At 41.6% G+C, this 10,869-nt stretch overlaps 1 protein-coding gene across 1 annotated transcript; it reads left to right on the forward strand.

Moving 5' to 3' along the window:
- Positions 1-4,970: 4,970 nt before the first annotated feature.
- LOC129851025 (pepsin A-like) lies at positions 4,971-10,561 on the forward strand. The gene is made up of 9 exons (XM_055917224.1): positions 4,971-5,138; positions 5,893-6,043; positions 6,298-6,415; positions 6,491-6,609; positions 6,761-6,957; positions 7,317-7,433; positions 9,403-9,544; positions 10,226-10,324; positions 10,424-10,561. Exons 1-9 carry the CDS (start codon positions 5,083-5,085, stop codon positions 10,559-10,561), a joined length of 1,137 nt encoding a protein of 378 aa, XP_055773199.1. The 5' UTR covers positions 4,971-5,082.
- Positions 10,562-10,869: the final 308 nt, after the last annotated feature.

Raw genomic sequence — 10,869 nt, forward strand, 5'->3', positions numbered from 1 at the left:
CAGAATGTTGTAACGGGGTCCAATGTCCAGTAGAGTCTTTAGTTGGGTTCCAGAACGAATTATTTCCCTCTTTGGTTAGCTAGCACGATAGCATTGCTGCGCTAGAAAGCTTTTCTTCAAAAAATTCTTCCGTCGTTTCACATCTAAAGTCCAGAATAAATTGCAATAATATAATTAAAGTATATTGAAAAAACATACTTTAGGATGATTTTGTGACATGTATCAAATAATATCGTAGTCAGGCATCATATTCAACGTTATCTACCTTGTTCCAGAAGCCGAGATCAAATTATCCTTCGCGCCCGGATTTTTATTTTAACTGCGCAGGTCTCACAAGAAGTTGTGTTATTCAGTCCAGGGACGAGATATTCGACTCCTTTCAATTCTCACTTCCGCATTACAGTCTGACGAACGCCTCTGACGTGTCCCTATGGTCACAAGTCAAATGGCCTTTTATAGAGAAGGTCTTAAAGAGACACATCGCATTTTGGGAAACTCAATTCGGCTGGGAAAATGGCTGTAAAAATATTTCTGTTCGACTTAGAGAAACAATTCAAACCTTTTTAGAAACTACAGACTGTTATCTATCCAACAGTAGTAAATATATGCATATTGGAAAATAAAAAGTTTCTTAGGAGGCCGTTTGAAAATGTGCACACATTTTCCAGTTTTTTCAATATTCAGCGTGCAGCCATAACAGGTTAATCAGATTATTGAAATTTTTTAGGGAGTTTTGCCGTGTTCCGTTCTCTAACTTTGTTGACGTTGGAGTGATCCGTGCCACTTGGCAAGTGCCCATGCTAAATGAAGAGGGATATTTGCCGTTCCAGATCAAAACAACGACTGTTCTGGACAAAGGACACCTTGTCCAACATTCTGACGGAAGATCACCAAAAGTAAGAAACATTTTATGATGCTATTTATAATATCTGTCGTGCATGTTGACTGGTCGTGGGCGCCCAAGTGTTTCTGGCTATTGTGGCTACGCTAATATCACGCTACATTTTGTTTGCGCAATAAAACATTTAATAAATCGGAAATATTGTCTAGAATCACAAGATGCCTGTCTTTCAATTGCTGTACACTATGTATTTTTCAGAAATGTTTTATGATGAGTAATTAGGTATTTGACGTTGGTGTCTGTAAATATTATGGCTGCTTTCGGTGCAATTTCTGATTGTAGCTGAAATGTAAACTATGATTTATACCTGAAATATGCAAATATTTCGAAAAAAAACATATGCTATACAATAAATATGTTATCAGACTGTCATCTGATGAGGTTGTTTCTTGATTAGTGGCTATTTTTATCTTTATTTGGCTGAATTTGTGATAGCTACTGATGGAGTCAAAAACTGATGGAGTAAGAATATTGGTGTCTTTTGCTAACGTGGTTAGCTAATAGATTTACATATTGTGTCTTCCCTGTAAAACATTTTAAAAATTGGACATGTTGGCTTGATTCACAAGATGTGTACCTTTCATCTGGTGTCTTGGACTTGTTAATGTGTGAAAGTTAAATATTTAAAAAAAATATCTTTTGAATTTCGCGCCCTGCACTTGAGCTGGATGTTGTCATAAGTGTACCGGTGTCGGGCTGCAGCCCAAACAGGTTAAAAATGAGACGGAGAGGGACCTAACTGAATTTGTTTTAGTTGATTACACCCGAGCCTTTCAGCTAGCATCCCACTAAGCAAAAACTGATTGAATCAACTAAAACAAATTCAGTTAGTTCAGTTAACAATCATCAATTGTTTCCAAGTCATTTCAACACCAAAAATTCGATGACGTTGAATCAACGTGGAAAACTGATTGGATATGCAACAAGTCGTCAATGTAAGGGAATTTCGTCTTTTTGTCAACCAACTTTTAACCTAAATCCAACGGGATGGTGAAATGTTTTGTTGATTTCACGTTTTATTCACATTAGTTGGCAACAGAACCAAATGTAAATAAAAACTAGACATTGAACTGACGTCTGTGAACAGTGGGAAGTATTTTATCTCTAAACTGCAGAACACCGTAAAGCATATTCAACCGGAGAGGTACTGCAGGGGTCCTGCGAAAATACCTAAAACAAAACCAAAAATAGTCAAACAAATACTAAATATATTTCAATGTTTTACGAATATCGCTAGCAACAACAGAATAAATATTTTGGATTTACCTACAGTAGAAATATGAGAATATTTTCTTTCTATTGATGTCAACTTTATTTCTCAACTCCTAACATTGGAGTCAATTACACACATTGGAGTTAATTACACACATTGGAGTCAATTACACTCATTGGAGTCAGTTACACTCATTGGAGTCAATTACACACATTGGAGTCAATTACAAACATTGAGTCAATTACACTCATTGGAGTCAATTACCCACATTGAGTCAATTACACACATTGGAGTCAATTACAAACATTGGAGTCAATTACACACATTGGAGTCAATTACACTCATTGGAGTCGATTACACTCATTGGCGTCAATTACGCTCATTGGAGTCAATTACACTCATTGGCGCCAATTACACTCATTGGAGCCAATTAAACTCATTGGATCCAATTAAACTAATTGGAGTCAATTACACACATTGGAGTCAATTACAATCATTGTAGCCATTTACACCCATTGGAGTCAATTACACTCATTGGCGCCAATTACACTCATTGAAGCCAATTACACTCATTGGATCCAATTACACTCATTGAGGCCAATTAAACTCATTGGAGCCAATTACACTCATTGGAGCCAATTAAACTAATTGAAGCCAATTACATTCATTGAATCCAATTAAACTCATCGGAGCCAATTAAACTAATTGGAGCCAATTACAGTCACTGGAGTATTTGACATAGGCTTTGAAAAAGCACCTGTGTATGAATGCGGACAGTACCATTAGTACTTCCTAGAAATTAGACTTTAAGGATGCTTATTTTAATGTTAGCTCACATAATATCATTTTAAAGTTACAATTACACTTTAAGGATGTTTATTTTAATCGTGTGAAAAAGGGGGAGGCTTGCAAGCCGAAGAACACCATCCCAACCGTGAAGCACGGGGTGGCAGCATCATGTTGTGGGGGTGCTTTGCTGCAGGAGGGACAGGTGCACTTCACAAAATGGAATGAAAAATGATGTGGATATATTGAAACAACATCTCAAGACATCAGTCAGGAAGTTAAAGCTTGGTCGCAAATGGGTCTTCCAAATGGACAATGACCCCAAGCATATTTCCAAAGTTGTGGCAAAAAGGACAACAAAGTCAAGGTATTAGAGTGGCCTTCACAAAGTCCTGACCTCAATCCTATGGAATATTAGTGGGCAGAACTGAAAAAGCTTGTGCGAGCAAAGAGAACTACAAACCTGACTCAGTTACACCAGCTCTGTCAGGAGGAATAGGCCAACATTCACCAAACTTATTGTGGGAAGCTTGTGGAAGGCTACCTGAAACGTTTGACCTAAGTTAAACAATTTAAAGTCAGTGCTACCAAATACACTCAATTAGTATGCAAACTTCTGACCCACTGGGAATGTGATGAAAGAAATAAAAGCTGAAATAAATAATTCTCTCTACTATTATTCTGACATTTCACATTCTTAAAATAAAGTGGTGATCCTAACTGACCTAAAACAGGGCAGTTTTACTAGGATTAAATGTCAGGAATTGTGAAAAACTGAGTTTAAATGTATTTGGCTAAGGTGTATGTAAACTTCTGACTTCAACTGTACATATTTGGGGGGCTGGGGTTGTTTACCTTTTACTTCTTGTGTATCTATCGTATAAAACATATTTGAATAGAGGAGTATTTTTTAAATCTCAAAGGACCATGACATGTATATTTTTGTTGCTGATCAATGAAGACATACGGCCGATGGCCCTGAAGTAACGCTGTGTTTTGTGTTGAATGGCCTTTTTATTTTCTATTTGAAACATATAGTGACATTCATCTTTAAATAATCCCCCAGATATTTGTTAACACTGTGAATGTTCTTATAAATGTGTCATGTCAGTTCATGAAATAATCCCTAGCTGATTGACTTCGCATTTTATCAGAGGTACAGTAGCCTTAAAACCTCTACCGACCCACCCTCCCAGATCCGGTACCTTAATAAGGCTGTAACGGCTTTCCTCTTCCTCCTATGAGGATGAAAAGTAACAAGGAGGATCGGAGGACCAAAATGCAGCGTGTTAAGTGTCCATAATGTTTATTTAAAGACATAAACTGAACACTACAAAATACAAAACAATAAACGTGAAATGAACGAAACCGAAACAGTACCGTGTGGCAACAAACACTCACACGGAAACAAACACCCACAAACCAAAAGTGAAACCCAGGCTACCTAAGTATGATTCTCAATCAGGGACAACGATTGACAGCTGCCTCTGATTGAGAACCATACCAGGCCGAACTCAAAACCCCAACATAGAAAAGACATAGACTGCCCACCCCAACTCACGCTCTGACCATACTAAATAAAGACAAAAACAAAGGAAATAAAGGTCAGAACGTGACAATGGCTGCCTAATCCAAAAGTTAATCGTTCGAGGGAAAAGTGTGCTGATAGGAGGGTATTTGCAAGTGGGACCTTTACTTTATATCACTGAGTCAACACAAGTCATCTCATCTCCTAGAGAGAAGTCTGGCAGGTTAGCCATTATATGATTAGAACTGGCACTTTTCAACAGTATACACACATTACTGTAATGTAGCCGTTGGAACCAACATACTGTACATTTCCCAGGTAATCGTCAGATTGACATTGTCTCGAGGTCATCCATTATTTCACCATTACTTATCATGGCAGGTGCAAACTCTCTTATCGTAGCGATAAAGGAGTGCAGAGTTAGAACTGTGGACCGTCTGTATATAAGACAACACACACACACAGGTCTCAGATCACTCATCCAAAGGCATCTACAGGTGAGTCTGGTTCCTCTCAATGGTCTCTACCTTGCTTGGTTTGCGCTGAGCAAAAGAACTGCAATACATTGTGTTTGATGGGTTGATTGACGAATTGCTTCTTGGCACAGGTGAACGAGTTCTACAGGTGACAGCTGAGCAGACCAGACATCGCATCATGAAGTGGGCTATCGTTCTGTGTGCCGTGGTGGCACTCTCGGAATGCATCATCCAGTACGTTAATTCTGCTATACCCCTGTTATACCCCTGCTATACTCCTGTTATACTCCTGTTAAACTCCTACTATACTCCTGCTGTACTCCTGTTATACGCCTACTATACTCCTGTTATACTCCTGTTATACCCCAGTTATACGCCTACTATACCCCCGTAATACACCTGTTATACTCCTGTTATACCCCAGTTATACTTCTGCTATACCCCCATAATACTCCAGCTGTACTCCTACTATACTCATGCTATACTCACGCTATTCCCATGTTATACTCCTGCTATGCTCCTGCTATACTCCTGCTATTCTCCTGCTGTACCCCGGCTATACTCCTGCTATGCTCCTGCTATACTCCTGCTATTCTCCTGCTATACCCCGGCTATACTCCTGCTATGCTCGGTATACTCCTGCTATTCTCCTGCTATACCCCGGCTATACTCCTGCTATGCTCCTGCTATACTCCTGCTATGCTCCTGCTGTGCTCCTGCTATACTCCTGCTATTCTCCTGCTATACCCTGGCTATGCTCCTGCTATACTCCTGCTATACTGCTATATTTACATTACACTACAGATCAGAATGCAGTGAAAGGTATAATGCCCAAAATGAGTGAATGATTTGAATAGTCACACACAGTTGTTTAGCCTATGCTGCCATAACGTTTATTGCAATGGTTTGACCAGAAGGTCTTGAACCTTTGACCAGAAACTTTCTGTAACTGAGCTGCTTGCCTAACCGGACTTCTCCTCCTCCACAGGGTGCCGCTGATCAAGGGGAAGAGTGCCAGGGAGAGCCTGGAGGAGCAGGGTCTGTGGAATGAGTACAGAGGGAAGTTCCCTTTCAACCCCACCAGGTTTGACGACCAGAACCTATATATCTCCAGCGAGCAGATGACCAACGACGCTGATGTAAGCATGAGAATGGAAAGCACTTTCCACTTTCCACTGTGTGAGGCAGCAGAGACGGCTGAAGCACCTCTTTTGGCCTCTTCTTCCTAAATGAATTATTGATCCACCAGGAGAACTTTAGTTTGAAATCAACAATTCGATTACTGATGACCTTTAGGTATTCTGGTGTCATGCAGCTAATTCTTATAATATCATAGGGTAGGGGGAGGTATTTATTAATACAAATCATTATTTCATTATTTGATCTTCTCTAGTTGGCTTATTTTGGAGTGATCTCCATTGGAACTCCTCCTCAGTCCTTTACTGTCATCTTTGACACTGGCTCATCCAACCTGTGGATTCCCTCCATCTACTGCAGCAGCGCAGCTTGCGGTATGTAACACACACACACACACAAACACACACACACAAACACTCCCAGGCTAATCGTGTCTCCCCTCCTTCCAGCCAATCACAACAGGTTCAACCCCAGTTTGTCCTCTACCTTCAAGAATGCTGGGAAGAGCCTGTCCATCCAATACGGCACTGGCAGTATGACTGGCTTCGAGGGCTTCGACACCGTTGTGGTAAGGAACAGAATTCAACGAAACAACATGAGGACTGGAAACATTGTGTAGGTTTCAGTACTATCTTAAATATTCTCCTTTTCTCCTTTTCTTCCTTCTTCCTCTCTCCTCTTCTTCTCCTCCACGTCCTCCTCTTCCTGGTCCTCTGTAGGTGGGTGGGATCCCTGTGAAGAACCAGATCTTTGGGCTGAGTCAATCGGAGGCTCCCTTCATGGCTCATATGAAGGCTGATGGTATCCTGGGTCTGGCTTACCCCCGCCTGGCAGCCTCTCAGGCCACACCAGTCTTTGACAACATGATGACCCAGCATCTCGTCAACCAAGACATGTTCTCTGTCTACCTGACTCGGTGAGTGGTCAGAGTGGAGGTCAACCAGGGCTGTGTCTGAAATGGAACCCTATTGCCTATATAGTTTTGTATACTTTTGACCAGAGCCACATGGCTCCCACATACCATCATGGCTTGGCAGACATGGAACTATGAACTGACGCAACTTCTCTCTCCCTCTCTCTGCCTCTCCTCTCTCTCTCTCTCTCTCTCTCTCTCTCTCTCTCTCTCTCTCTCTCTCTCTCTCTCTCTCTCTCTCTCTCTCTCTTTCTCTCTCTCTCCCCCCCTCTCTCTCGCTCTCTCTCTCTCCCCCTCTCTCTCCCCCTCCCCCGTCTCTCCCCCCTCTCTCCCTCTCTCTCTCTATTGTCGTCCATCTCCAGTAACTCTGCGGTAGGTAGCATGGTGACCTTCGGAGGCGTTGACCCCAACCACTACCAAGGCCAGATCGCATGGATCCCCCTGTCCTCTCAGATGTACTGGCAGATCACCGTCGACAGGTACTGTTGCAGTTACATAAGGTTTTATATGGTTATAAATGGTTATTAATCTTGCGACTACAGGGGGTGCTGTTTTCTCATTAGCATAATTGCATTACAGACTAAACGGCTTCCTACTCAATTCTTGCTCGTACAATATGCATATTATTACTATTATTGGATAGAAAACACTCTCTAGTTTCTATAGGCGTTGGAATTTTGTCTCTGAGTGGAACAGAACTCATTCTACAGCAATTTCCCTGACATGGAGTCAGATTTCAAACATTTTGGCCCCTGATCTGGAGTCAGTTTAAAGGCCACTGTTATGGCTATGAGCATACGGACACTGCTTACGTCTTCCACTGGATGCCTTTACGTGATGACGCTTTGAATGGTGTCGATTGCCCAATCACAGCCACTATAAATCAAAAAAACGTCTAGGTAGGAACTCTTTTCCAGATGCGCCGGGCGCGCGGTGGACACGGACCTGCTCTTTTTCCAAGCATTAGTGTAGGGAGTAATATTTCTCCGGTCATGTTTTTACTCGTTATAGGAGTTAAAAACATCATAAGGTAGTTAATTTAAACCGTTTTATAGCAATTTATATCCGTTTAGTGCGATTTTGGGACATTTATTTCTGAGACACTTTGAAGCGCCCGGGCAGGTTTCCAGTTCATGCCGAACGCAGTGGGCATTTCCACATGGCAAGAGGACAGCTTTCGACCAAAAGACGATTAGACCCAAGAAAGGATTCTTTGCCCAAGATTCTGATGGAAGAACAGCTCAAAGTAGGAACAATTTATTATGATAAATCGTGTTTCTGTCGAAAAATGTTAATCCTTATGACGCCATCTTATTAGACGTAGCTTCGCTTGGCACAAACTGTATTGAAAAGTAAGGATAATTTAAAAAATGTAATTCCGCGATTGTATTAAGAATTAAATTGTCTATCAATCGCTGTCCACCCTATATTTTTTTGTCACGTTTATGAGTATTTATGTATACGACTAGATCACTGTCTAATATGGCGCACGACATTGTCTGACCAGCTGGGCAACTTTTGTCATTGTCTAACCATGATTTTGGTGGCTAAATATGCACATTTTCGAACAAACTGTATATGTATGTTGAAATGTGATGTTACAGGAGTGTCATCTGAAGAATTCTGAGAAGGTTAGTGAAAAAATTTATATATTTTGGCGATGTTTACGTTATCGCTCTCTTTGGCTAGAATCAATGCTGGGGTAATGCTTGCACATGTGGTATGCTAATATAACGATTTATTGTGTTTTCGCTGTAAGACACTTAGAAAATCTGAAATATTGTCTGTATTCACAGGATCTGTGTCTTTCGATTAGTGTATACTGTGTATTTTTACAAAATGTTTGATGATTAGTAATTAGGTAAACACGTTGCTCTATGTATTTATTCTAGTCCATTTGTGACGGTGGGTGCAATTGTAAACTGTGATATCTACCTGAAATATGCACATTTTTCTAACAATACCTATCCTATACCATAAATATGTTATCAGACTGTCACCTGATGAGGTTTTTTCTTGGTTAGTGGCTATCAATATCTTAGTTTAGCCGAATTGGTGATAGCACCTGATGGAGTAAGAAACTGATGGAGTTAGAAAAGTGGTGTCTTTTGCTAACGTGGTTAGCTAATAGATTTACATATTTTGTCTTCCCTGTAAAACATTTTAAAAATCTGAAATGGTGGCTTTATTCACAGGATCTGTATCTTTCATTAGGTGTCTTGGACTTGTGATTTAATGATATTTAAATGCTACTATTTAATTGTGACGCTATGCTAGCGATGCTAATCAGTGTGGGGGGGGGTGGGGGGTGCTCCCGGACCCGGGGTAGGGGCTCGTTAGAGGTTAATGGGTTATATAATCCTATGATACTGGTTGATGAAGTGGTTCAGTACAGTTCTCAAGCAGCCATCTCCTCCTGATCTGTGTATATCTGTGTGTCCATTGCAGTGTGACTGTGAACGGACAGATTGTGGCCTGTAACGGCGGCTGCCAGGCTATCGTGGACACCGGCACCTCTAATATTGTGGGACCTCAGGCCGACATCTCCAGCATGGCTCGTGCTGTGGGAGCCCACTCCGCCAACGGAGATGTAAGTCATATAATGTTGTTTTGGTGATGTGTCACAAAGAGCCAGGCATAATGTTGTGTAAATGATTTGTTCCCATCACCACTACTGACATAACTCAACAAGAACAAGAAAATAACTCACACAGTCTAATTTATAGTCTCTCTCTCCTCTCATACCTCTCTCTCCTCTCATACTTCTCTCTCCTCTCATACCTCTCTCCTCTCATACCTCTCTCTCCTCTCATACCTCTCTCTCCTCTCATACCTCTCTCTCCTCTCATACCTCTCTCTCCTCTCATACCTCTCTCTCCTCTCATACCTCTCCTCTCATACCTCTCCTCTCCTCTCACACCTCTCTCTCCTCTCATACCTCTCTCTCCTCTCATACCTCTCTCTCCTCTCATACCTCTCTCTCCTCTCATACCTCTCTCTCCTCTCATACCTCTCTCTCCTCTCATACCTCTCTCTCCTCTCATACCTCTCTCTCCTCTCATACCTCTCTCTCCTCTCATACCTCTCTCTCCTCTCATACCTCTCTCTCCTGTCATACCTCTCTCTCCTGTCATACCTCTCTCTCCTCTCATACCTCTCCTCTCCTCTCATACCTCTCTCTCCTCTCATACCTCTCTCTCCTCTCATACCTCTCTCTCCTCTCATACCTCTCTCTCCTCTCCTCCCTCTATTTGTCTCTCTCTCTTTTCAGAATGTGGTGAACTGTAACAACGTCAACAACATGCCAGCGATGGTCTTCCACATCCACGGACAGGCCTTCACTCTCCCAGCCTCCACCTACGTCCGCCAGGTGTGTGTGTGTGTCTGTGGTGTGTGTAGATCTTACGTAGCCATGAAGTGACCGTAACATTGTTTTGACTAGTTCTCTGTCTCTCTGCCACCCGTACAGTCCACCTACTATGGCTGCCGCACCGGTCTCCAGTCTAGTAACTCCGACCTGTGGATTCTGGGTGACATCTTCATCCGACAGTACTATTCCATCTTCAGCAGAGCCCAGAACATGGTGGGTCTGGCCCTGGCTAGATAATCGAACACAGATAAACAATGTATCACGTGACGCCATATGAACAACAAAATGAGCGTATCTCTCCAGTGCAATCGTATCTATTCTAAAGCTATGTTTGAGTAGTTTGTGATAGGAAGTGATTGTGCTCTATGTTTATAATTGTTATTAGTTCATCCAAAAGAATAAAACGGAGTCTTAGCACGATGAGTGGTCAGATGGTCTTGTTTGGTTCATTCGTGCTGTGATTGTGAATAAAGCATGCACTGCATAAACAATCTGAAAACATAAAACTATGTCTATGCATCTATTCACTTCCTTTCCTGTATTGC

The sequence above is a fragment of the Salvelinus fontinalis genome, chromosome 1 (genome assembly GCF_029448725.1).
Source record: "Salvelinus fontinalis isolate EN_2023a chromosome 1, ASM2944872v1, whole genome shotgun sequence".
Lineage (NCBI taxonomy): Eukaryota > Metazoa > Chordata > Actinopteri > Salmoniformes > Salmonidae > Salvelinus > Salvelinus fontinalis.

Bases quoted from the DNA above. Each gene is read 5' to 3' on its own strand.
- LOC129851025 (XM_055917224.1), top strand. From the start codon at position 5,083: ATGAAGTGGGCTATCGTTCTGTGTGCCGTGGTGGCACTCTCGGAATGC. The intron at 6,610-6,760 runs GTAAGGAACAGA...GGTCCTCTGTAG, and splicing joins AGGGCTTCGACACCGTTGTG to GTGGGTGGGATCCCTGTGAA. The intron at 10,325-10,423 runs GTGTGTGTGTGT...CCACCCGTACAG, and splicing joins CCTCCACCTACGTCCGCCAG to TCCACCTACTATGGCTGCCG.